Genomic DNA, 25,548 nt, shown 5'->3' on the forward strand with positions numbered 1-25,548 from the left:
TTAAGTCACAGGTACATTTATTTTCCTCTGAAACACCTGAGATTCTTCCTCTCCCTTGCAGCAGCACAGGGAAAGGCCAACTCTCAGGAGGCAGCCACGCTGCCACCAGAAGCAGGCCCATGGGGCGGCAGCGTCATGGGTGGTAAGAACAGAGCCTTCAGCTTTCCTGACAGGCTGGCAATCTCAGGATCCTGGGCTTCATAGGATTTAACCAAGCGAGCAAACTTAAGGACACCTGGAAGAGGGAGTGGACAGTCAACTCACATTCTGGGGCCCAGTGTGACAAAGACAGCTAGTGGGGGGTGGAGGGTGGCTTGAATACAAAATTACTGGCTCTGCAGGGTTTGGATCAATCACTTCTGGTCTGTACTGGTTACAATGGGATGGAATGCAGTGAATAAAAATATCCCAGAAATAGTGTGCTGCTCATTCTGAGGTGGGCCATTTTAGCACTAGTCACAAGAACCCCAAGTATGAACATCCATGAGATCCCATATCTATAGCGGGACACAGGAAGACAGTGGGGCAGCTGGACTGAATCAATGCACACGCTTGGGAAATTCAACCTCTAAGCCTTGAACTGATTAGCTGAAACACCTTTCAGGAACTACAGAAGTGTACTGTCATGCAGACATCTTGCTAAAACTACCAAAACGACGGGGTTCAAGTTCCTAGTACTTGTTACCCCGGGCACTTGTTTTGCTTTAAAGTCTGTTCCATCTTAATATGGAAAAATTGTGTGACTAATAGTTAAAACAAAATGCACTTAGGGGGCTGGAGTCGTAACTTAGCGGTAGAGCTCTTGCCTCGCGCGTGTGAAGCACTGGGTTCGATTCTCAGCACCACATACAAATAAATAAAAGGTCCATCAACAACCAAAAAGTATATTTTTAAAAAATGCATTTAGGACGTCGCCGGCAAAGGTTCATGGTAGGTTTTGGGCTGCGTGTGCCAATACTGTTAGATTGTGGCTGCCGCCGTGTGGCAAGAAAGAGGACGGCAGCACTGGGGCCCACACATTCTGCGCCCTCTCCCCCAACCACCCCACCGCCGACCCGCGTCCGACCCACCTTCCCCGTCGCAGCTGAAGCCATAAGCTTTGATAACCTCTTGTTGGATCTGCGTGGCCACGGGCAGCACGAATTGCAGCATCTTGCCCATGTCGTTGCACGCATTGTCTCTAGCCTCATCCATGCGCACGGCGTTCTCCGGGGCCGAAAACGCCTGGATCACCTCCGCCAGGACCACTACGCACAAGATGCAGCCCAGGGAGGCGTCCCGGGGTAGCGCCGGGACATGGCCGGCAGGCCCAGCAGAAAGCGCAGGGAAGAGGGCGGGGAATTAGTGAATCGAGAACGTAAGTAACCCGGTAAAGCTCATAATCCGAATTCCACTAGGAGCAAGGACCCCACATAGGTGGAGGAAAGAGCCGGTATGCCATGCCCTCCGTCCCCGTTTCCCGCGGAAAGTCTTTGGCCCAGTAACCCCCACCGCAACGGGCAGCCCAAACCATGACTAAGGTGCTTCTCACCCTTGGCCTGCTCCGCGCTCAGGGGCGCGGGTTGGGCCGCGGCAGACGCCATAGAACGACGAAAGCTGCACGTGCAGCGAAGATATAAAATAAAAACGAGAAATGAAAAACCTAGACAAACAAGCCACCTCCTACAGCAGTTCTCAAGGCTGGTGGAGGCGGAGGGGAAACAGCATCATCCGTAGCCGGAAGTGTTAGCTGAGCCTTAATCTCAGGGACTGTAAATTCCCGACTACTTATCCGGGAAAAATAAAGAACCAGCAAGACCAATTCTGTCGTTACAGACAAATCATGTGAGAGGGGCTTTCCGGCAACTGCCAGAAAGCCTGCTAGACAAATTCTAAAAGAGCTGCAACACTTCCAAAACAAAGTGTGGAGCCAACTTGGGGTGTACATTAACTCCATTATTAGTGAGGGTGAGATCAAAGTGATGCTTTTCGAACCCCTGCTAATGTAGAAGCAATAGGACATATTATGACCTTCGGTAAGAAAAACAATATTCTAAGGAATTTAAGTGATTCATTTCTAGCGTTTGTGAATGTTTGATTTCATGTATGCAAATGAGCTCTATGCTGACTGGCTGAGAAAGCAGCCAATCACAGCTCCTTTCTTAAGAACCAAGACAGTGATTCGCAGCAATGAAAGCTCAAAAAAAAAAAAAAAAAAAAAAACCGAGAACCCTTCAGGCCTTTTAAAGTTGGAGGTAGTGCTGCATAACGTTCTATATCATTTCCCTTCCAGGCGTCTGGAATTGTCACCCACTGAATGCCAAGTCCTAATCACACGAGTTTACCTAAGCTACACTCATCTCGCTCGCACTTCATAATGTGCCTCAGACTATTCTCGGAAAGGATTCACGACCCTGAGGCCCTCATTAGAGGCCTCAGGGGGCACCTAGTAGGATCAGTGATGGGAACACCTCCAAGATTTAAGTAGTTTCTTTGATCTGGGTTTGCCAGGTGTAGGCTCATTCCAGGCCCTCCTTGCTGAAGTCAAGGAAAGGCCTAGCACCATAGTATACCATTGCCAGCAGAGCCAAGAATCTGAGTTCTTCTGAGGTCCCTGTTCAACTCTTTTGGGTCCCTACACCCAGTTCCTTAATAATCCCATCCCTTCCCACTTCCCTGTTGCAACAAGACCTCACCCGAACCCCCTTAGCCCACAAAGAACAAGTCACAGCCATCTTCCTGGGGAGTTGTGAGGATGTTTTTGTTTGGTTGGTTTTGGTTGGGATGTTTTTTAAAGAGCATCATATAGATATTTATATATATAAATTATTAATGTGGGGAAGGGTAAGGGGCATACATTGCAGAGGGGGCGCGCACACAGGGATTGGGAAGGGGCAGGGCAGGGGCAGCACACAATGCTACGCAAAACAGCCACATCTAACAGATGAAATAATCACACCAACGGGGTGGGGGAAGGGCAGTGACCACCGAGGGCTGGGCATAGGGGAAGAGGAAAGCAGGGCACAAAAGAAGAGGGACCTGGTCCAAGGTACTGTGCACTTTCCATCCCCACCTTTACCACCCCCCCACCTCTGCCCTCTGCACACCACCTGGGCCTTGGCCTTCTGTCTGTTCCTTATTTCCTCCTTCCCTCTGCCCAGCTGCGGAGGCCCTGCAACTGAATAGCACCCTCTCCTTGGCTCTGGGTGGCAGCTAGGAAGGGGTCCTTCAAGGTTCAGATGTAGGAGCCATGGTGTTCTCTTGATCGAAGGTTCTACAGTGGCTTGTCACTTTCTTTCTTCAGGTGACTAAGGAAGAAGTGATGCATAGCAGAGAAATGAGAGACTGAGATCAACTGTGACCTTGTCTTCTTCACAAATAAAGATGGAAAGCAGGGGGTTCCTCCCCTAGGACCCTACTGCCCTACTGCCCATCCCATGCTGGCCTAGCCCTTCTTCCCTGACTCGTGGTCTATGAACACCACACAGTACCTGTAGTAGTCCTCCTGGGCAGGTAGCGGCACACTGTGCAGCGGGTGATGGGCATGCAGCCACTGCTGCTGTTCCAGCGCCAAGCGCTGCAGCTCAGCAGACTGCGCGTGCATGGCCTGCAGCTGATGAGCTGCAGACATCGGGGCAGAGAGGGAGGCTGGCAGGTCCCGGTAAGGGGCAGCTGTGAGTAGAAAAGCAAGGGGCACATGACCGATGGATACTGAGTACATGCTTTGGGCCAGGGGTTAGACAACCATTTTACATACAGAGAAAACAGAAGAAAATAAAGTAACGCTGCCCATCTTGCAAGCTGCCAATGGTGGAATGGAATCAGAAGTCAAACCTCTTAGCCTGGCCCTAAAACCTGAGCCTCTCTTGAGCAAAACCTCAGCTCTCCTTTTTTTTTTTTTTTTTTTTTGTATCAGGGATCAAACTCAGGGGCACTCGGCCATGAGCCACATCCCCAGCGTTATTTTGATTTTATTTAGAGACAAGGTCTCACTAGTTGCTTAGTGTCTCACTTTTGCTGAAGCTGGCTTTGAATTCATGATCCTCCTGCCTCAGCCTCCTAAGCTGCAGCTCTCCTATTCTTATTCCAGCTATTCATGCCTCCCAACTCTCACTAGACCCATCCCCAATACCCACATTTTGTCCTCTCATTAGTGCTTCCCGAACCCAACCTCTGTCCTTACCAAAAAGCTGGTGACGAAGAACTTCGTTCTCGTGCAGAGGGTGAGGAAGAAGGGGGTTAGGGAGGGTCCCAGCTGGGTAGGGGATCCGGGTAAGGTGAGACCCTGAGGCCAGGGGGTCAATGAGAGGGTGCACCGAGGCAGAGGCTAGAGGGCAGAAAAGAGGAATATGTCACTAGAAGGCATGTTTTGGTAAAAACCATGCATTTGGGTGGGGGATCTGAGTCTGGGAAGAAACATGGACAAACACAAGGGGATCCAAAGTGGAACAAAGGTAGAATGGAAGTACTAGAGACCTGGGGGATGGACAAGAAGAGACCCTGCAGGAATAGGGACACACAGATGTCAGATTACAGTTGCCAGAGGGTTCAGAGAATGAAGAAGGAGAGAGTAAACTTACTTTGAGAAGGTGGGAGATGATGGAAGTTTAGAAAATGAAACAGGAAGAGTAGGGAGATTAAGAAGACAGCACAAGGGATCCCAAACTGAACATGAGTGTAAGGCTAGGCTGGGCAATGTTTATAAAATATTATAAAAGTTTCTTATAAATATGGGAAAAGGATAGTAAGTAAAGCTCATTATTGCCTGTAACACCCAAAACAAAGTTAAAGAGCCCTTTCTAGGGGGTTTCAGACCTAGAGATGGGAAGGAACATAAAAAACCTCCAGCTGGAACAAAAGGAAAGTATGGCAAGAAACAAGATTTGAATCCAGGGGAACAAGAAAATTAGTATGCTAAGGGCTTTGGGAAAAGGGATGCAAGGATGGAAAAGTGGTGTGCCCTCAAAGACTCCAGCTTGGGCCTCTATCGAGGGGAAGGGGTGTGGGGAATGCACAAGCTCTACGGCTAAGCAAGTGCATGGAGGAATGTCAGGGAGGCAAAAATCAGGGGAGCTTTCTCAGGAGAGGTTCTGTCGGAACAGTAAAGGGAGTGGGTCTGAGAAACAGAAGAGCCCAATCAGGTAAGGCAGCCCCACAGGTCAAAGCCAGGAAGCAGGGGTCTCACCTGCATGAATGGCATCCTGCTGGTGCAGGTGCAGGTGAGAGTGGATGTGAGAGTGCTGGTGGTGATGAGGGGTCACATTGAGCATCTGCAGCCGGGCCAGTGGGTCATTGCCCAGGGCTGCCACCCTTTCAGCATGTTGCCTCTCAGCTGCCAGCCGTTCAGCATAGGACATGTCCGGCCGCAGGGCTGGCCCAGCTGCCAGCGCTAGACGTTCTCGCTCCAGAGGCCCCAGACTTGGATGAAAAGGGAAAGGGTGCAGGCCAGGAGGGCCAGGCTGCAGAGCCAGGCCCCCATGTCGGGGGAAGGGATCTAGGCCTGGCCCAGGGACCCCATGTAGGGGTTCCAGCTCACTTGGCTTCACCTCGAAGCCAGGCTTGAGACGATCACGGAGATCTCGTTCACGGGCTTCCCGCTCCCTCTCCCGGGCAGCTGGGTCACTGCTGTATAGGGCTGGGACGTTGTAACCCAGAAGCCCCGGGTCCACTGCCCCTAACGGCACGTAGAATGGATGGTTGCGATTGCCAGGAGACATGACATGCGGTCGGGCATATTCACTGAGAGTGCGCAGGGCTGGAGTGTCAGGACCCAGGTAGGGGGGCACTGTAGCTACAGCACTACCAGGCTCAAATGGAGGGCGATGGGGCACTGGGCCCAGAGAAGGGCACTCCACTGGAGCACGGCCCTCCTGCGCCAACTTCTGTGGGGTAGAGGAAGAAGTGGAGTTAAAAGAGGATCTATGAGGATATTTGGCTGGTCCCAAGTTGCCCAACTATCTGAGCAACTGAATGCCACGATGCTTATAAAAGAATGTTGCAACCCTGACTGTGAAAGAACGTCCCTGCACCCCGACCCCGCCACAATTCCCCAAACCCAGAAATACAAAGATTGCTCCCACTGCAATCCTCTTAGGCTCCTAGTTATGGGCTGCAGTGGTTCATCCTCTCCGACAGGTGGCGAAGTGATTCTCGTCTCGCTCCTAGCCCCAGCCCCAGCCCATCCGGAGCCCAACTACGCAGCGCCAAGAAGGGAGGGAAAGGCGGCGGGTGGCGCATTTTGTGACGCACTTACCACGCTGCGTTCGAGCTCGCGCTCTTTCTCGCGCTCACGCTCCTTTTCGCGTTCCCGCTCCCGCTCGCGCTCCTTTTCTTCGCGCGCTCGCTGTTCAGCCTCGCGACGCACCTTCTCCACCAGGTCGGCCCGCTTCTTGGCCAGCTTGGAGCCCTCCAGCGGCACGAAATACAAGTCGCTGCGCGCGCACGAGTTGAAGCCGCGGTCTAGGTGTTTGTTAAACCTGTGGGGCGCGGAGGCAGTGCGTGCTCAGTTCCTGCTAGCTGCCCGGCGGCCATCCTGCCCCATCCTCAAAAGCAGCCTCCGTGAAGGCGGAGAGCTGTTTAGTGTACTTCTAGAAAGCACCACATAAACACGAGGCTCCGGTGTCCACCGTACCCCGACTCCAAACCCACCAGCATCCGACCCAGGCTGCTCACCTGGCAGACTGACTGGCGTGGCTGGGCACATCTACCACCTTGGGAGGGGGCGAGGGGCTACGGGCTGGGGGCACGGGGCTCTCTGGGGTCTCGTACTCCTCAGTTGGCTCTTGTTTGATCTGTGTGGCACTCAGGGGTGGCCCTGAGGCAGAGGCCGCAGGTGGTGGCGGCAGAGATGATAGGCTTGAGGGCCCTGCAGGTGGCAAGGGCCCAGACGCCACAGTAGGTGAGCCTGGCTTGAAGGTCCCTGGGCCTGCTGGCGGGGAGGTGCCTCGAAAGCCCGGTGGGGTCCCTGTCCTGAAGGAAGGTGGTGACCCGGGCTTGTATCCCGGTGGGGTGGCTGTCTTGTAGGCCCCGGGGGATGAGGCTCTCTTGCCATAGGGTGGGGGTCCAGGTGGGGAAGCTGTTTTGTAGCCTGCTGGCGAGGAAGCCACGGTGGCAATGACCGTGGAAAGGGTAGCAGAGGAGGTGGTGACCGGAGGCACCGGTGGGAAGGGGTAGGACGCCCCTTGGGGGCCCTGAGAAGGGGAGGGATGCGAACATGGGTAGGAGCCTTGAGAAGAAGAGGACGAGTTGGAGGAGGAGACTGGGGGGCCACTGGGGCCTGCTTGGCTGTAGGACACCTGGCTGTGAGGTGGGGGCAGGTGTGTTGGCCCTGATGGGTAGGGTCTCAGAGACCCCAGGGAGGGAGACATGGTGTAAGGGTGTGCATGGTGGGAGCCACTGCTCTCTAGGGGGTGGGGATATGCTCCAGGTGGAGGGGGCCCAGAGCTTCCATGATGCTGCTGCTGCTGCTGCTGTTGTTGCTGTTGCTGCTGCTGCTGCTGTTGCTGCTGCTGCTGCTGCTGCTGCTGGTGGTGATGGTGATGTGTTGGGGCTGGTGGGTGTGCAGTGGATTGGCCCCCAGAAGTAGGGAAGGGGCTTGGATGAGCATTGCTATTGGCCAAGAGTCGACCATAGGGAGGAGGTGGAGGGGGACCCTGGCTCCACACAGCCTGGGATGGGAGGGAAGGCTGAGTATACTTGGGTGGCTGATTGGAGACAGAGAGACTTGTTGGGGGAGGGAAGGAGTGGGGATAACTGGGCAATGCCTGGGAAGCTGGGTACTGGGAAGCAGAGGAAGAGGAGGAAGAAGTGGAAGAAGAGGCTGCCACAGAGCTACTGCTAGAGGATGAATAAGGATACCTCATTGGGGGAGCTGGAGCAGAAGAGGAGGAAGCAGGAGGAAGAGGGTGGGGTGAGGGAGCCAGAGTTGGGCCCTTTTCTGGGCCTGGAGGAAGTCCACCCATGCCCTGACCCATGGCATGAGGAGAGGGAAGATGTCCAGGGAGTGGCTGGGCCCCTAGGCCAGGAGGAGAGGCTGAAGCGTTGTTGAGGGGTCTCAGGGCAGGTGGAGGAGGCAGGTTTGGTGTCACATGAGGGAAAGTGGCTGGTGGTGGAGCAGAGGTTAGATTTCCACCACCCCCTGGAGTATTAGGTGGCTTTGTTGGGGGAGCACCACTAGCTCCAGAGCTTGATATTGAAATGGGGGTTGTGGGTGGGGGGTGCTGCTTACCCCCACTAGAGGCCCCCACTGAAGAGGCAGCCCCTCCTCCTTTAGGACCCATTGGGGGTCCGGATAAAACTCCACCAGCTCCCCCAGGATAGAGCTGAGGATGAGGGGGAGGGGCCCCAGGAGGAGCCTGGAACATTCGGGAAGTGGGAGGCTCCATGGGAGCATGATATCCAGTTGGTGTCACAGAGGAATGGGGTTCAAAGCCAGGATCTGGCTGTCGGGGGGTGCTGTCTGGTTGTGGAGGGGAGGGAGGAAAGAGTGGAGGTGGATGGTAGGGGCGGGCTGGGCCCTGGGACAAGCCAGAAGATGAATCGGAGTCATTCTCCACACTCCCTGGGCTGTAGATGCTGGGGGATGTGCTTCGGTTATCCTGGTCTATATCTCTAGGGTCACTGCTGCCGTCATCGTTGAGGCTCCGCCCATCCAAGCTATCCAGATCTGAGGGAGACTGTGGCCGAGGGAGCTCCTGCTGCATAGAGAAGAGGGCCATGTTTTCCTTTCTCTCCCATAGTCATTTCCTCCTCACAGCAAACTGTTGTGCTGTGATGTGATGGGGATTCCTGCCATCTGGGGTTCCCCCAATCTCCCCACATCTCAGCTTTCCCAGCAACCAAGCTTATTTCCCTCCTTGTTCAAACCCTATTCCTTCTCAAGTGTTCATCTCAAGCATTTTCACCCCCTCCATAGCTTACTCCATATCCTTGTCTTCCACTACCTCATATTTATCCTCATCTCATCTCATTGAATCCCTTTAATTTTTCAACCCCCAAACCCTTGGTTCTCAAAAAGACCACTTCTGCATTTTCCTTATGACTTATTTGTTCCTTCTAGTAAGACTTCTTAATCCTTCAGTTCTTCCATTCTCCTTTAACCCTGCCTGGTTATCTACTGGTCTGACCAAATCCAAAAGATCTGTCTGACATAGACATGATCACTTTAATAAACACTAAGTTATGATTTTTCTCTTATATCCCAGCAGAGAGCAAGGTAGAAATGTGGGCAAAAGGAAGTTTGGGGAAAGAATGGTAAAAAAACGAGTCAGAATGGATAACAAGGTCTCCTACCTCCGTTTTGGTCTTTTTTGGTGCATTCGTCTCCTCACTTTCACTCTCTGAGATCTCCTCACTCCGGCCCTGCTTGGTGACTTTTGGTGTGGAAGCTTCCTCTACCCGGGCCTTCTGTGAAAGAGAAAGAAAATTCCTGTCTTCTTCCTCCCAACCCTCCACTGTTACTACCTTCTGCCAGCCTGAAAGCTCCCCCCATGACACACCCTTAGCCCCAGTGCCAGAACATCCTGTGTGAAGACCTGGGGACAAAATACCTTGGCTGTCTGCCTGGACTTCTCAGCTTTGCCATCACTGCTGGATGTGCTGACTCCTCCAGGGGAGGCCCGGCCCCTTGATCTCAGTTCTTCTCGGGGCCCAGGGGCCTCTTTCTTCCGTCCACTCCTCATTGACATCTAAGGAAGGAAGAAGGAGGCAAGTAATGTTTTTTATTTCACCTGACTTTATAATGCATCTTATTTCTGGTTTTCCTCTCTAGATCCTTCCTCCTAGTTTCTCTGCACCTGCCCCAACCTTTCATGCCTCTCAGTAAGTATAGCTATTACTTACTGAGTCTTTATTCTGTCGTGTCTTCATTCTTCAGGCTGTGGAGACCCCATTCTCCTCTGCCTGGGCAGCTGAATACAGAAACTTCTCTGCTCTGCCTCAAGCTCCCCACAGCCGTGGCCTGGGAAGCAGGTGTAGTCACCTGGAACGGATCTGTTTTCAGCAAAACCTGTTTGGAAAAGACCATAAGAGTCTTCATATTGGAGAACAAAATCTGAAAGAGGTACTACTGTGCCTGTCAGAGGGCTAAGCAGCTCAGCCCTGAGCCTTCTGGACAAGTGGGACAGTTAACAAGACACTCACTGCTGGATTGCCCCATGGGTTATCTCAGCTGTTTAAATGAGGGAGATTCTACTCATACTACAATCTCTTATTTCTGGGGAAGGCAGAAAATTGAGATGTACCTGTGAGCTCCAATCCAGATCGCTCAGTTTTCCCCTTTATGATCACTAAAGAATATTTATGTACCTGTGAATTCCACAGAGCTTTACAAAGGAGGACAGAGAAATGAAGCTGAAGTATTAATTTATTAAGTGTCTTCCTTGTGTCAAGCCCTTTAATACATGATATCATGTAATATTTACAATCAACCCTGAAAGGTAGGTATTAGTATTATTCTCATTAGAAGGGAACTTAGGCTCAAAGATTGTGTGACTTGCCCAACCTCCCACAGTGAAGACCCAATGACAGCCAGAATCAAGCCCTTGTCTCTCTTGACTTCAAACTCTTTCTTCTATACTTTGCTATACTCTCCTTAGAAGTTGGTGGGGAGAATTCTCAGAAAGCCTAGATCAGTCACAGAGATAAGAATTTTTTCATACCAGAGTAGGCAGAAGAATGTCCCATTCTACAATACATAGGAGCAGAGCCCAGTGAATCCCAAAACCAAATCTAAATATCCCCCAAGTTACAGAACTTGGTTTTGGAGACCTCACAAAAACCTATCCTCCAATATGGTTGACTTTCCACATCCACTGGTTCTGCATCCACAGATTCAAACAACTATAGATGTAAAATATTTGGAGAGAAAATTCCAGAGAGTTCTATAAAATAAAACTTGAATTTGCCATACACTAAGCCCTATGCTGAATCTGAGAATGAAATAATGTCTAGACGTCCCCTGCTATAGCTTCCTGTGCCTTCACAAGTCCTCAAATCTGTTCTCAGCTTTCACTGTTTGCCTCATGTCCTTCATATACTATGTAGGTAGGCCTAGGATGGCTAGTTGCCTCTTTCTGAACTTGTTTCCTCTGTTCTGAATACATACAGACTTTCTTTTCTTGTCATTATTCCCTTAGCAATACTGTATGACAACTATTTATGCCAACAATTTAAATAGCATTTACATTGTATTAGGTATTAGATGAGTTAAAGTGTATGGGAGGAATGCATAGGTTATGTGCAAATACTGCATTATTCCTCACAGGGAACTTCAACATCTGCTGATCTGGGTATCTGCAGGGGGTCCTGGAATGAATTTCCTCAGACATCAAGGAAACTATGTGTTCCCTAAGATTAGGAGAGAAGCTAGGCTTCACATTAACAACCAAAATATTAAACAACAACAAAAAAGACTCAAAAGATGAGTGAGCACACAATATAGATTTATAATTTTAAGCCTATCCTCCTGCTTGGCAAAGATGATACCTATCAATAGATATAGATGTTGTCATATATTGGTATCTCCATAGCCAGCTATTTTCATCTGCACTTGTTTGTATTTCTTGCTAAGAGTCAAGACTCCATATTACAGACCATATGATCTTTTGTGAGCAAAAAATGCTATTTTCATACAGTTTTCCTCTCTATATCCTCAGCTGATATAATTTGTGTGTGTGTGTGTGTGTGTGTGTGTGTGTGTGTATGTGTTTTCTTTTCTTGCTATTAATGTTTAAACTCAGCAACTTCAGTAGATCTTTCTTCTTGCTTTAAGTACTGCTAGCCTTGGTAGGACTGCATTAAACTTGCCTACCTATCCTAAGTTAGAAGGCCTGCTAGGTAAATGGCATTTTCATATTCTATAGCATATTTTCCATAAGGAATACAAAATAATTACTTCTCATTCACCCCCACTGAACCATATTGAGGGAGGCAACAGGGAATGCATCTAACCTTTCTAGAAAACTGGCGATTTACTTAAGAGTCACAAGATAGCTGAGACAGAACCCCAGGTCTGACCTTTCAACTGATGCTCTGCCCAGTGGACTAGTCATTCTCTTTTAACTACAGCTAATACCACATTTTTGAGTTGTTATGTATATTGGTTTTACTTAACAACTATCAACTGGAGGTGGGGGGGGGGGTGACACATGCCTATAACCTGAGCAGCTCAAGAGGCTGAGGCAGGAGGATTGCAAGTCCAAAGCTGCCCTCTGCAACTTAGAGAGGCCCTAAGCAACTCAAGGAGACCTTGTCTCAAAATAAAAAATAAAAAGGGCTGGGGATGTGGCTCAATGGTTAAGCACCCCTGGGTCTAATCCCTGGTACCTAAATAAATAAATAAATAAAACATATCAACTAAAAACAACAACAACCAAATCCAAAGAACAAGAACCAACAAAATAAAAGAAGAAGACAATCTTAACAATAACAGAACAAGGGGCTGGGGATATAGCTCAGTTGGTAGAGTGCTTGACTTGCATGCACAAAGCAACATACACACACACACACACACACAAAAAAAAAAACTATAGCAGAACAAAGATGGCTGGTGTATCTTTGCCAGTCTTCCTATGGCAGGGTGCCCCTCTCTCCTTCTCATCACAGACCTGTTGACTAAGTCAGGTAAGACCTAGGGATCCAAAAGACCAGAAAAATTCAGAAATGTACCTGAATAACCGAGCAATCATATATGTTCTTCTTATTTTTTAATCAGCTGAAAACTGATAAAATTTGCAATGAATAGCTTTAAGGGAGAAAAGCAGTTATTAAAAGGGAGGTAATGGCAAGGGTGACAGCAGGAAGGACAGAGTTGGGTTGAACTGTAAGTCTGTTTTTGAACCTGAGCTGTGTTCTGGCATCAACAGCTAAACTAAACTCATCTTTGTCCTAGAAGACAGATACTGTAACTAATATTTATATAGCACCTACTATGTATCTGTCAATACACTGAACACTTTCAATACACATTCACTTTCATTATGTTACTACAAAAGGAAATTGATGTGGCAGGTGGAAAATTAACAATAAAAAAATAAAAATAAATTTAAAAAAACAGGAAAAGAACTCTAAGTAAGAAGAGGAAAAGAAATTAAGGAAAAAAATATGGGAAGGATGTCAAAGAATACAATCAAGTCACAAGGCTCTCTGGGGAGTGTTTGCAGAGTGAATTTCAGGATCTTTGGCCCATCCCCCACCATTCCAGTGCTGCCAGACTAAAGTGTCCAAAGTGACTCTGATACTAAAGCAGCCCAGACCAGCAGAGACCAGCAGATAACAAGGCACTGGCCTAAGCCTTCTTGGAATCCAGAGCAATCAGAGGGGCCTCAGAGATCATCTCATCTATAATCCCTTCATTTTTACAATGTAGGAGAGGTTCAAAGCAAGAGAATTGACTTGCCCAAGGTCAGAGTTTGTTAGAGGCACAGGCAGGCCGACATCCAGGTCTCCTGATTTTCATTCCATAATATCTGCTCTGCTCTTGGCTGTTTCACAGTCTTGTCCCCTGACCCCCCTCACCTAGAACAGACATGGAGAACCCAGCTATACCTAAAAGGTCAGGAAAGTAGAAGGTCAAAGGTTAGCGAGGAAAGGGCTCACCTTGGGGACTCTCTGGGAAAGAAGAAGAGATACTCAGGAAAGGAGACTCAAAAAAGAGGAATCAAGTTTAAGAAAATGGAACAATAGTGCAAAGCAGCAAAACGAGTACTGTATTCGAACTATAATAAGAGAGGTAGAAGCCAGAACAATCTGTCCAAAGATGGTAAAACTTATTTTGTTGTTGTTATTTCAGTGCTGGAGATTGAACTCAGGGCCTCAAATATGCTAGGCAAGCACTCTACCACTAAACTACCTACCCTCCAATCCCAGATGTATGATTTGAACAAGGCCATTTTCATCTTCCCAACTATTCCAAGGAGGAGAGACATGGAAAAACACAATGACCTGAAAGTAACACATCTACCTGTTCCAACAGACTGATGGATGGAAGCGGGTACACTCCCTTGGAAACTTCTATCCACTGGCAGCACCAGAAACATTCTGCAGAATCCAGTCAAAAGTCCCAGTCTCTGTGGCTGGGTCCTATCAACATTCTGAAACCCCACCTATTGGATATCCCACTGCATCACTGCCACGCAACAAAATGGTAAAACAACATGCCCTTCAAGAGACCATCCCATCTTGGCAGCCACTGCCAGCACCACAGTTGCTAAAACAACTCCTATCCTTCTGTAGTACCTACAGGGAGGGTATCTTGTCCCCTGACCCTATCCCAGGCACAAAGGGAGACCTCTAATTTCATAGTAGTAAGAAAGGCCTTTCTATAGAGCTCTCAGCTGAGGGACAGCCAGTGCTTTGAGGATTTGAGAGTGGAGGTCACAACTTGTTTGGAATGTCTGTAAGGTTGCCCAATTCCCTCTTTTCCATATTCCCAGAAACCCCTTCTTCCTAACTCTTCCTTTTAGTGTTCCTGTCCTTCTCATTAGTTTTAGGACTGAGCCTCGACGCCCCTCTCAAGAAGTAACTGTCTGGGATTGGAAAAACAGGGTCAGAGGTGAACTGGAGTAGAGAAAAGAAAACCAAATCACAAAAGACATGGCCTTCCCACTTCCACCCTCAGAAAACCTCTGACTCTCCTTCTCAAAGATGGACCTCTTCTGGCCCTTCTCCCATCCTCAGTTTCCCCAGGTTCCATTCCCCTCTCAGTAGCTACAATCGCTCTCTTTCCACCTACCACACCCCTTTCCCGGCTCCCACTTCCCTTCTATTCCTAACACCCACAACCCACCCACCCCTCACCCCCGCCGGCTCTGGAACCCATGTTCTGGGCCTCTGGGTCTTCTCCATCTTCATGCCCCACCTTGCTGCCATCTCTCCAATCCATTCTGCCTTCTCGATGAACCACCCTCACAGCACCTCCAGTTTTTCCTTCACCAACCCTCCACCTCGGCGATCCTCCTCTTTTGGTCTCCGAGTCCGAGCTACCCTCCTGCCCCACCAGCCCCACTCCTGAGACCCCCTACTTCCCCACCTTCCCACCAGGAGCTCCCAGGCCCCCACCTCTCCTCGGAGCCGCCCCACCCCCTGAGCCCCCAGTCTCCGGCCAGGCAGTGCCCGCAGTGGGGAAACAGGATTGGGAAAATAACAAATGGAGGCGGCGGCGGGAGGGGAACGGGGAGGGGTGGGGGTGGGGAGTCGCAGGCCGGAACCCGGGCGGGCCAGAACCCCGGCGGGCCCGGGGCCGGGGGGCCGGGCGCCCGCGGATCTTACCTGCTCGTAGCTCGGGACAGCTGGCTGGCTCCGAGCGGGAGTCCGGGCTCCAGCGCCTTCGGGGGGCGGTGGCGGCCGATCCCCCGCCCCCCTCTTCTTTTCCCGGCTTCAGTCGCCGCCGCAACTGCGGCGGCGGCGGCCCTGACCCCCCCGGAGGGCGGCCCCCATGCCTTGTTCCCCCGCCCGGCCCCGGTCGCCCGCCGGCCCAGGAGCAGACCCGGATCGGCGGTCTCGCTCTCCCCCGCCCAGGCCCGCCGCCTCCCCCAGGCCGCCCGGAATGCCCCGGGCCGCGCCGTCCGCCCCCGCCGCGCCGCTCGCCCCCGCGCCCGGCCGGCCCTCCGCGCCGCTCTGGCCCGCCGCCGCCCGCGCCGCCCGCGCCGCCGCGCGCAGCCCGCACTCGCGCGGTCCCCGGCCCCGAGGCGGCCTCGCCCGCGGCCCCCCCGCCCCTTCCCGGCGGTGGTCTCCCTCGCCCCCTAGGCCCTCCCCGAGGCCGGCGGTGCCCCCGAAACTGGTCCCGGCCCGAGGACCCGGCCCGGCGCGGGGCTGCGGGCGGGCTGGGCGGCGCGTCCGGCGACTCGCACAGGAAAGCGGACGGCGGAGGGAGGGCGCTGGAGAGAGGGGGATGGGAGAAGGGAGGAAGAGGGAGAAGGAGGGAGAGCGGAGGAACGGAGGAGAGAGGGGCCAGGAGGGAGACGCGAGGGAGGGAGCGCCAGGCAAGCTGCGAGGGGGGAGAGAGGGGGATCGGGGAAGGGGAGGCGCCGTGCGAGTTGGCCGAGCTTGAGGACTAGGGGGCCGGGGCGCGGGGAGGGCTTCGCTGTGGCAGAATAGGGGAGCCCGAGGGCCTAGTGTGGGAGGGCTGGGTAGGAGAGGTTGTAGATTGTGAAGGCAGACAGGAGAAAGGCTGGAGAAGTTTGGGGGCGACACGATTGGTAGCAGAGGTGAGGTGGGAGGAGTTTGGGGGATATTGAAGTGGAGATTTGTATAATAGGGTTAGATTGGAAAGATGGAGGGGCTTGGGATCTTTGGGGCAGTGAGGTGTGTGGCATGGAAAAGTGAAAGAAGCTTAGGGTGGAAGGGTTGGGGAAATATTTTCAGAGAGAATGAGATGGAAGTTTGGGGACTTGGGAAAAACTGAAAAGAAGATATATATAGGAGGATAAGGTTTCTGGAAGATGAATAAAAGGGTTGAGTAAAGAATTCGAGGCTGGTGAAGGAGAAGAAAACCCAGAGGAGATATCTGTGAGTACAGAGAAGTGAAAGCATGAGGAACCTTATGGATGAAGGAGGAGGGACCAGATGCCTATTTCAGGGGAAGACTGGGCTAGGTGTGAAAGGAGGTGGGATGGCTGGATCCTGGAGATGGGAGCTTCCAGTCAGGAGGCTTTCCTTTAGCAGATAAAATGGGGAAGAAGGGGTTAAAATATTGGAAGAAAATAGAGATAACGCCTTTGGTGGCGATATGGAGGGAAAGTCATTGATGGAGAAAGAGAAGAACTTGGAGATGGCAAGAGAGAGAGCTCTGAGGAAAATGACAGAAATGGGGGATGGCAGGTGGGTAAGGAGTATAATAGGAGTGGGACACCGTCTCAGGCCCATCCATCCAATTAATCTCCATCTTCCTTCCCAAGTCTGAAGTTATCACTAATGGTTTCTTAGGTCACCTGAAGGGTGCAGGGTAGACCTAGGTATCATGGTTCCCTCTCCCAATTGTTTATACATAGAGACAGTCCCTACTACAGGCCACAGGTTCTTCCTAACCCTTCCTCCTCCCCTGATCTCTAGGCAGTCTCTGACTCAGTGTGCAGCTATTCCTAGTCTTCAACCATGAAGCCAGCACCCCCACCAGTCTACCATTAGTGCCTTCTTCTTGGCTCCCTCCCTGGCCCCACACCAAGCAGCAACATCTCCTAGGACAAAGGACACCAGAGACACAGGGTGATTTTTGGCAGCTGAAATTGGGAAGGCCAGAAAAAGGGAGGGAGGCAGGCTGGGAAACAGGAAGAACTGGAGCTGGAGTGTGGATTGGGAGTCTTCAGTAGCTTTCCAGATTTGGGGTGGGGGTAGGATACTTGTGGGGCCAGTCCCTCTGGAGACCTAGGGGACCCTGAACTGGCAGGCTTCCACTTATCTTTTGGGAAGAAGGAGGTTGGCTTTGTAGCAACTCCGTAGATTTTTGTCTCACAATTCCTTAGGCCAGACTCAGCCAAATCTGGGAGTATGCAAAAGCTCTAAAGAGATTCCAAAGAACTTGGGAACAAGGAACAGAAGTCAGAATGCTTCCTTGGCCTAGGAATGAATTCCCCTCTGAACTGCCCTAAATCTGTTGGCACTCACTTTACCACCACAGGTCCACCTTTTGCCCCTCCCAGGGCCTCCTAGAAATCAGGCCAGCTCCCTATCTTCCTATGCCCCTTTCTGTCTCTCTTAGGGCACTTTTCTCTGTGGCTCTGTTTTTTTTCTGGCGTCCTCTCTGTCCTCCTTGACTCCAAGGCTGGCTAGGACTGTGGAGTTGGAACCCTTCCTCAGTGCTCTAGGACAGCCTCTACTTCTTCCTTTTATCACCTAACTCCTCCCCTATTCACAGCCATTGCTTTCCCTCTCTTTCTGCACTTCTCAGTTCAGTTCTCCCACTGGGCCCTGGCCCAGGCCCTTCCCAAATCCCTTCCATTCTGAGATTTTCCTTCCTTGTTTTTTTAACCACAAAGGCATGGGACAGGATGGTGACTTATAGGAACCTAAAAGAAAAATGTAGACATAAGGTAAGGGCAAGGATTATGAGAGTGGGAAGAGAAGCCAGGACCTACCCTCTCCAATTCCTTCCCTACCTGGGGGCCAGGCTCACAACTTAACTGCAGGGACTATCACACATACACACCCTCTACCATCCCTTACCCCAGCTCCCTCTCTGGCCCCAGTCCCCCACAACCCACTGGTCTCCAGGCAACGGCACAAAAGGAAAGTGGAGAGAGGGGCCTGGGAGGCCCAAGAAGAGCTAGCTGTAACCCAATCCAACCCTGTACCTGGTGTGGTTCAAGCACGTGTGTGTGTGTGTGTGTGTGTGTGTGTGTGTGTGTGTGTGTGTGTAAGTGTGTAATTGCAATAACTGTTAGAGAGGTAACCTAGCAAGGAGGGAGGGAAGAAAGGACAGGTTAGCAAAGGTAGCTTCAACTATAATAATCCTAGCCAGCCTGGGAGTCACTGAGGAAGATAAGTTTCATGGACCCCAGAGAAAAGAGAGCAAAGAGAAAAGTGGGAGGAGCCCCATGGGACATAAAGGGACCTAGGAGAGAAGTGAAAGATGAGATGCCCATATTGAAATTAAGAGGCACAGGCGAGACGAGGGCAAGAAGCTTTGTTTTGTTTTGGGTACTGGGGATGGAACCCAGGGCCACTCTACACTGAGCTACATCTTCAGACTGTTTTTTATTTTTGGTTTGGTTTGGTACTAGAGATCCAACCTAGGGACATTTTACCACTGAGCTACATCTCCAGTCCTTTTTACTTTGAGACAGGGTCTCCCTAAATTGCTGAGGGTCTTCCTAAATTGCTGAGACTGGCCTCAAACTTGGAGTCTTCCTGCCTCAGCCTCACAGAGTCGCTGGAATTATAGGTGTGTGACATCATGCCCATGCATAAGAAGCTGTTTGAACTGAAAATGGCTGAAGTGTCAGGAATACAGGAATGAGGACAAAGGGACCTGGGCCCTGCTCATACACAACCAGAATCCTCTTTTAGCCTTAAGATGGGCAGAATGGAAGAGGGAGCCTGGGACCAGAACTTAAGAGAGTAGGAGCAGACTGGGAGGCCTGCAAAGGGTACAACCTTGAAATCGCTCCCCACTCCACCTCAGTTGTGTCCAGTAGTGTCCTATAGAACCTTGACTCCCTCTAGTGGCAGTAGCTTTGTGTGTAGACCTTGCCTGAAGGGATGGATGTGCCCGCCCTAGCTCCAAGGTATTGGGAGGGGATTTGTTCCCCAAGGTGGTCCTTAAGTTGAGCAGCTCAATGCTGAGGCTCCATAAGAGCGGGAAGAGTTATAGAGGGCCTCTAGTCACAAATTGACACCCACCTTACAGTCCAACAGCCAAAGAGTATGTTGATTACTTTGAGTTTACTAGAGGGAGGACTATTTCCTTGGGCCTGCCTCTGCACCCCTGCTACTATTTTTCCCTCCCCACACCCCCATTTCGGGGACTGATGGCCATGAAGTCCTGTTCCACTTCAGAATCAGCCAGGATTTGGGGGAGAGAGACGAGTATGGGAGCTGCTCCAGTCTACAGCTTTATCTTTTCTTTGGACAAGGACCCTTAGGGAATTTTTAGACTGCTTTCCCTCCCAAACACACACATAAACATACACACAACTTTTGATACTTCCAATGACTCCTGGGCTCCAGGTTAAGAACCCCTAATTCTGAGTCCTGAGGCCAGGCCTGCTGCTAAAGGCAGGTACAACAACATGGACCCAACCCAGCCAGGTTGGGGTAGGCAGTGCCATCACTTTAGCCAAAATTATTCAGTTGGTCTTCCTCTTTGTGCCCTTCCTAGCTATGCTATCCAGTGTCACCAACTTCCAAGTCTTCCATCTTCTCTTCACTCACATGGAACTGAGTAAGAGTCCTCAGACACAAAAATGCAGTGTGATTCAGACTTTAATGATGGTGCTCATTTCAAGCCACAGAGGTAGTGGCAAGTGTGGAACAGCACAGGGAAGTGAGACGGCACTCTGGTGCAGCTGGAGGAAGAACAGGGAACGCAGGGCTGGAGAGAGATTTTTAGGGGAAGAGTCCCCCCAGGCACAAAGCCCCACTCTGGACCAACCCAGGCTTCAGTCAGTAAACACAACATAACTGATATTAAGGCCCTTTTCTGTTACCTTCCCATTCTAGCATGACCTCCCACCCCAGATCATTATCATATCTATAGCCACATGAAATACAGGTGCATAGTTCTGTGAAGTCAGGCCAGATTTAGGCCTGAGAGTTTCAAGGAAATTATTAATAGGTGAATTAAAAATAAATAAACAAATAAACAAATACACTAAGCTTTGGCTGGGTACAGCCACACACTCAGCACTCCCTACTGCTCAGCACTATGCCCAGTTCATGGCTCATATGCAACATGGAAAAAACACAGAACAGAGCAAAGCATAAGTGACACATGGCCCCCCTCTAAACACCTCAACACACCAACCCTGAAGTTCCTGTCACAGACACTAATCATTCTTTCATGGACCCCCTTAAAGTCCTCATTCTCATTTCCAGTTTATGAGGGAAAATAATAGAAATGAAGAGTGGAAAGTATAGTACTCCAAAGAATGGAGCCCATAGGAGGGAGAACAGAAACAGCAAAGGAGCAGGGAAGCTGACGGGCATCTGGAGCAGGCTAATCAGGGGACTTCTGAGTGCCCTGGGGCTCAGGGTATCAGGGTGAACTATCACAGGTCAGGATAGCAAGAAGGAGGTTCCAGGAGGATGGGACAGAGGGTCCAAGTCTCCAGGCAAGTAAAGGGATCACAGCACACTGGGATTGCGGAAATTGTGTCCAGCGAAGCGAGCTTCGTCCCCCAGCTCTTCTTCAATTCTGAGATGAGCCAGAAAGGAAATGGTCAGGGAAGCAGGAGGGACCTGCATGTCTTTCCAGGAGTTCCCTCTAGCCTCTGCCTTCCTTCATTCCACCTATTTTTGAGGCCTGTCCCACAGCCAGCATTTCTTGGCTTTCCCATGTGACTTCAGTGGCCTACCAATCAGGCCATCAGTAAACCAATCCAGCAAAGACAAATATTTGCTATACATCTGCTGTCATGGGTTTTGTCTTGTTTAGTTTGGTTTGGTTTTTAGGACTGGGGATTGAACCAGGGGGTTCTATCAGTGAGCTACATCCACAGCATTTTTGTTTGTTTATTTTGGTACTAGGGATTGAGTCCAGCGCTTAACCACTGAGCCACATCCCCTGCCCTTTTTATATTTTGTTTAGAGACAGAGTCTCACTAAGTTGCTTAGGGCTTCCCTAAGTTGTCTGAGGCTGGGTGTGAACTTGGGATCCTCTTGCCTTAGCCTCCCAAGTTGCTGGGATTACAGGCATGTGCCAGTGGACCTGGCCATCCCCAACCTTTTTTATATTTTATTTTGAGACCAGGATCTCACTAAGTTGCTAAAGCTGTCCCTGAACTTGAGGACTTCTACTGTTAATTCAGGTCTTAGATGCTGGGCAATCGTGGTTTTTAACTCTCTGTGACCTTGGGCTCCCTTTCCCTGGAGACCCTCACCTCATGAGCTGGTTGTACTTAGCCAGACGCTCAGATCGGCATGGGGCACCAGTCTTGATCTGAAACATTCCAAAAGATATGCAGATTAGCTCAGCAGCTACCCCTTCACTGCTAAAAAGAAACCTCTTATGCATACTAGGTAAGTACTCCTAGTACTTACCTAGTACTATATATATATATATATATATATAGATGAAGCTATACCCCATCCCTGAAACTTCTACTTTTGTGGGGTAGGAGGGCACCAGGGATTGAACTCAGGGGCTCTCAACCACTGAGCTATATTCCCAGCCCTATTTTGTATTTCATTTAGAGACAGGGTCTCACTGAGTTGCTTAGCACCTCCCGGTTGCTGAGGCTAGCTTTGAACTTGTGATCCTCCTGCTTCAGCCTCCTAAGCCACAAAACCTCTACTCTTGAAATTTCCCTGACACCCTCAAACACCTGGAGAGACCCACCTGAGCCTATATCCCATCAATCCCACAAAGATCTCCCTCCAACCTACATGCTGTCCCCACTCACCTGGCCTGTGCACAGCCCCACCACCAGGTCAGCAATGAATGTGTCCTCAGTCTCTCCTGAGCGATGACTCACCATGACCCCCCAGCCATTCTCCTGGGCCAGCTTGCACCTGTGTCCACATATCAACACTGATCCCCAGCCAAGCCCCACACAATGGTCATTCTCTCCCACTCCCAACCTTAGTCTATGTCAAGAAACACCTGGAGGGAAGTGTCTGGGAAAGGAGCAGAGAGAATCTGGGGTGAAGAGAGCAGGATCAGACCAGGAGCATTTGGGATCCTATAAAAACAGGGGTCAAGTAGAGGGCCAGTAGGCACTCACGCTTGGATGGCTTCAGTGACTGAGCCGATCTGGTTGACCTTCAGCAGCAGACAGTTGCAAGCCTTTTCTTCTACCGCCCGCTCAATACGCTTTGGGTTGGTCACTGTCAGGTCATCACCCACAATCTGGATCCCTACATTGGCTGTGAACTTGGACCAGGCTGCCCAATCATCCTGGTCAAATGGATCCTCAATGGAGACCACTGCAGAAGGAGTGATGAGGGGACTGTTGATCTTCCCCTGGTCTCTGCTTCAGGTAGGGAGACCCCACTTTGATCCTCTGAAATGTACAGGTCCCCTGGCTAACTAAGCCTGCTCATCTTTCTCCCCTACCCTTCACTAAAACAAGCCTGTCCTGATTCCTATCCCGATTTTTATTTCATAAAACCTTCCCACAACCTCCCATTGTATTTTCCCATTCTCACTGCCAAGAAGCCCTTTGTTATTACTCATCTAAATTTTCCTTCTTCAATTGATGTCTACTTTCTCTTACTCTGTCTCAGGAAGATGGAATCCACCTGCCCTTCACCCTAGGATAAAAGCCCTTGGAAGACTAGGAGAGGATAATTCAGTCCCTCCTCAGCCTCTTCTCCATTCAGACATCAGTCCTGGCTCCATTAAGCATCCAGTTTCATCAATCAAACAGACTGAAAGGTGCTAGTTCCCTGCTAGGTCATTCACTCTCTCATCATCCTTGTTTCCTTCCAGAATCCTCCCCATGATCCTAGTAGCTTTTTTTTTTTTTTTTTTTTTGTCCTGGGGATTGAACCCAGGGGTGCTTAACCACTGAGCCACATCCCCAGCCCTTTTTATATTTTATTGTGAGACAGGGTCTCACTAAGTTGCTTAGGATGTTACTAAATTTCTTAGGCTGTCCTTGATCTTAAAATCCTTCTACCTCAGCCTCCCAAGTTGCTGGGCTTAACTGGCATGCACCACTGTGCCAGCTTCCTAGTAGCTTTTAGAGCCCACAACTTTAATCAGGATCCAAAGTAGAACAGACTCATCACAGGTACCTGAACATTAGCACAACAAAGCCAGTCTGCCAAGGCTCCCTTACTCTATCCTTAATTCTCAAGTTCCTCTACCTGGCACCTGAGTCGGAACCATTAAGTCCAGAGTTGCCCTTACATATTCCTGTCTGGCCCCTGCTCCTCCCCCTGCCCTCTCTCCCACACCCTTTTTTCTCACCAGGATAGTCCCTGACAAAGTCTTGGTAGAGTGCCCCCAGCTGGTCCCCAGTGATGTATCTGGAAGGATCAGCTGGAGACTTGAAGTCCAAGTCATATTTGCCATCTCTATAAAACTCTGAGGCAGCAACATCCATGCCAATGACAATCTTTTCTGTGTAGCCAGCCTTGTCGATGGCTTCCTTCACCAGCTCCAAGGCTAGAGATGGAATACAATGAGATTATATGTAGGAGGGAGGGAAGAAGGAGAGAAAAATTCTAAGTAGAAGTAAAGGACTGTTGCTGGGGAGGTGTGGGTAAGGTGGTTATGTGGATTGTCTCTAGGTCTGGGAGAAGTCATCTTCTAGGACAGAGAAATGGCATTATTATGAATAGTTGTTCTAAATGGTATTACTATGAATAGTTGTTCTTTTTTAAAAATATTTTTTAGTGGTCAATGGACCTTTATTTTGTTTATTTATATGCAGTGCTGAGAATCAAACCCAGTGCCTCACTCATGCTAGGCAAGTGCTCTACCACTGAGCTACAACCCCAGCCCCAAATAGTTGTTCTTTATTGATATCACATCACCTAAGTACTTTATGGATATGATCTCATTTTTTTATATTTATTTTTTAGTTGTAGTTGGACACAATATCTTTATTTTGTTTATTCATTTTTATGTGGTGCCAAGGATCGTACCCAGGGCCTCGCACGTGCTAGGTAAGCGCCTACCACTAAGCCACAATCCCAGCACCTAGATATAATCTCATTTAATCCTCACAATGATGTTATGAGGTATAAAGTGTTATTATTTCCATTTTATAGATAAGGAAAAGGAAGCACAGAGAAGTTAAGAAAGAAAGATCACGGGCTGGTGATGTGGCTCAAGCAGTAGCGCGCTCGCCTGGTATGCGTGCGACCCGGGTTCGATCCTCAGCACCACATACCAACAAAGATGTTGTGTCTGCCAAGAACTTAAAAATAAATATTAAAAAAAAAAAAAGAAAGATCACTACTGTATAACTTTTCAAGTCAAGGTTCAAATAAATTCAAGCAATTTGGTCCCAGAAACTTAACTCTTCTTTCTCTTTCCTTTGTTTTTCTATTTTGCAGTGCTGGAGATGAAACCTAGGTCTCCAGTATAATTAGGTGAATGTTCTACCATTGACCTACACCTTCAGCCCAGAAATTAACTCTTAATCACTACCTATAACTGAACCACAATACAGCGTCTCTCAGAGCACAGAAAGATTTAGGGATCCTAGAGGCCTAAAAGGCTGGGGTAAGGATGGGACAGATTTGGAATGGGCTCTCTGGAATATGATATCTCATCAAACTGAGACTCCTATGATGTTAAAGAATGAGACGGACCCAAGATTACCTAGATCATCTCCCATTGTTCTCAGGGGCTGCTGTGAGAACTTACAGATACTAACAGATCTAGCTAAGCAGGTAAAAGACTGTTCTGTGTCTGCATGTGAACTTGGCAGACCCCCAGGAACCCACCCCAAGGGTTGGTACCTCTTGAGGTTTATAGGAGTTTCAAAGACCCTTCACCCACGTTCCTCAGAATTCCTAAAGTGGGGGCCCTTCTATCCTGATGTCCTAGGGTAGAATGAGCCTTTAAGCTGGAAGTGGGGCTTCTGACCTCACCTTCACTGTTTTCCAGGATATTGGGGGCAAAACCACCTTCATCACCCACATTTGTGGCATCCTTGCCATACTTGTCCTTGATGACCCCCTTAAGGGTATGGTAGACTTCTGCCCCAAGGCGCATGGCATCCCGAAAGCTCTCAGCACCCACTGGGAGGATCATGAACTCCTGCATGGCCAGCTTGTTTCCAGCATGAGAGCCACCATTGATCACATTGAAGGCCTAGGGAGCCACAGAAGATAGTCAAACAGCCCTTCCCCCCTGCCCCTGGGAATATAACCCAGATCACGAGACTGAGTCTCATGTCCCCATCCCTTCTCATTAGTTTCTCCATTGTTTCTCATGAGGTTTCCCGCTCCCTCCCTTCC

The 25,548-nt window shown here is 50.0% G+C and overlaps 4 protein-coding genes, 1 long non-coding RNA gene and 1 other non-coding gene across 7 annotated transcripts in view; 2 read left to right on the forward strand and 4 right to left on the reverse strand.

The window, feature by feature from the left end:
- Window positions 1-2,089, reverse strand: C6H12orf57 (chromosome 6 C12orf57 homolog). The gene is made up of 3 exons (XM_005338311.5): window positions 1,532-2,089; window positions 1,071-1,247; window positions 1-235 (listed from the first exon to the last, which is right to left on the reverse strand). Exons 1-3 carry the CDS (start codon window positions 1,581-1,583, stop codon window positions 84-86), a joined length of 381 nt encoding a protein of 126 aa, XP_005338368.1. The 5' UTR covers window positions 1,584-2,089; the 3' UTR covers window positions 1-83.
- LOC110599483 (uncharacterized) lies at window positions 1,217-3,652 on the forward strand. Its single transcript, XR_002485490.3, has 2 exons — window positions 1,217-1,357; window positions 3,284-3,652. It is a non-coding gene; the product is annotated as an uncharacterized LOC110599483 (long non-coding RNA).
- LOC120888754 (U7 small nuclear RNA) lies at window positions 1,830-1,891 on the reverse strand. Its single transcript, XR_005732442.1, has one exon. It is a non-coding gene; the product is annotated as a U7 small nuclear RNA (small nuclear RNA).
- Window positions 2,716-15,386, reverse strand: Atn1 (atrophin 1). 2 transcript variants are annotated; one of them, XM_078015299.1, is made up of 10 exons: window positions 15,247-15,386; window positions 9,820-9,985; window positions 9,528-9,665; window positions 9,271-9,384; window positions 6,652-8,672; window positions 6,233-6,455; window positions 5,165-5,861; window positions 4,163-4,306; window positions 3,471-3,651; window positions 2,716-3,287 (listed from the first exon to the last, which is right to left on the reverse strand). In XM_078015299.1, the coding sequence occupies exons 2-10, from the start codon at window positions 9,844-9,846 to the stop codon at window positions 3,254-3,256; spliced, it is 3,579 nt and encodes a 1,192-aa protein (XP_077871425.1). In that variant the 5' UTR covers window positions 9,847-9,985; window positions 15,247-15,386; the 3' UTR covers window positions 2,716-3,253. The 2 variants fall into 2 exon arrangements, with proteins under 2 accessions (XP_077871425.1, XP_077871424.1); XM_078015298.1 differs by having other exon boundaries at window positions 6,652-8,675.
- LOC120888368 (uncharacterized) lies at window positions 13,506-24,533 on the forward strand. The gene is made up of 3 exons (XM_078015892.1): window positions 13,506-13,531; window positions 14,978-22,610; window positions 22,858-24,533. The coding sequence occupies exons 1-2, from the start codon at window positions 13,506-13,508 to the stop codon at window positions 16,032-16,034; spliced, it is 1,083 nt and encodes a 360-aa protein (XP_077872018.1). The 3' UTR covers window positions 16,035-22,610; window positions 22,858-24,533.
- Eno2 (enolase 2) overlaps window positions 19,879-25,548 on the reverse strand; it is an 8,823-nt gene continuing 3,153 nt past the window's right edge. Inside the window, exons 7-12 of the mRNA XM_005338313.5 lie at window positions 25,180-25,402; window positions 23,546-23,743; window positions 22,356-22,557; window positions 22,035-22,143; window positions 21,513-21,571; window positions 19,879-20,827 (exon numbers count right to left, since the gene is read on the reverse strand). Coding sequence (XP_005338370.1) covers window positions 20,758-20,827; window positions 21,513-21,571; window positions 22,035-22,143; window positions 22,356-22,557; window positions 23,546-23,743; window positions 25,180-25,402 — 861 coding nt within the window. The 3' untranslated portion in view covers window positions 19,879-20,757. The remainder of the gene's footprint in view (window positions 20,828-21,512; window positions 21,572-22,034; window positions 22,144-22,355; window positions 22,558-23,545; window positions 23,744-25,179; window positions 25,403-25,548) is intronic.

This window comes from Ictidomys tridecemlineatus, chromosome 6 (assembly GCF_052094955.1).
Source record: "Ictidomys tridecemlineatus isolate mIctTri1 chromosome 6, mIctTri1.hap1, whole genome shotgun sequence".
Lineage (NCBI taxonomy): Eukaryota > Metazoa > Chordata > Mammalia > Rodentia > Sciuridae > Ictidomys > Ictidomys tridecemlineatus.

Excerpts from the sequence above, each read along its gene's own strand:
- C6H12orf57 (XM_005338311.5), bottom strand. The coding sequence starts at position 1,583 with ATGGCGTCTGCCGCGGCCCAACCCGCGCCCCTGAGCGCGGAGCAGGCC. Across the intron at positions 1,248-1,531 it reads GAGCGCGGAGCAGGCCAAGG|TGGTCCTGGCGGAGGTGATC; the intron begins GTGAGAAGCACC and ends TCTTGTGCGTAG. Across the intron at positions 236-1,070 it reads CTTCAGCTGCGACGGGGAAG|GTGTCCTTAAGTTTGCTCGC; the intron begins GTGGGTCGGACG and ends TCCCTCTTCCAG.
- LOC120888368 (XM_078015892.1), top strand. The coding sequence starts at position 13,506 with ATGGAGAACCCAGCTATACCTAAAAG. Across the intron at positions 13,532-14,977 it reads AACCCAGCTATACCTAAAAG|CCCCACTCCTGAGACCCCCT; the intron begins GTCAGGAAAGTA and ends CTGCCCCACCAG.
- Atn1 (XM_078015298.1), bottom strand. The coding sequence starts at position 9,846 with ATGAAGACACGACAGAATAAAGACTCA. Across the intron at positions 6,456-6,651 it reads CACGCCAGTCAGTCTGCCAG|GTTTAACAAACACCTAGACC; the intron begins GTGAGCAGCCTG and ends CGCGCCCCACAG. Across the intron at positions 5,862-6,232 it reads GCGAGCTCGAACGCAGCGTG|AAGTTGGCGCAGGAGGGCCG; the intron begins GTAAGTGCGTCA and ends TCTACCCCACAG.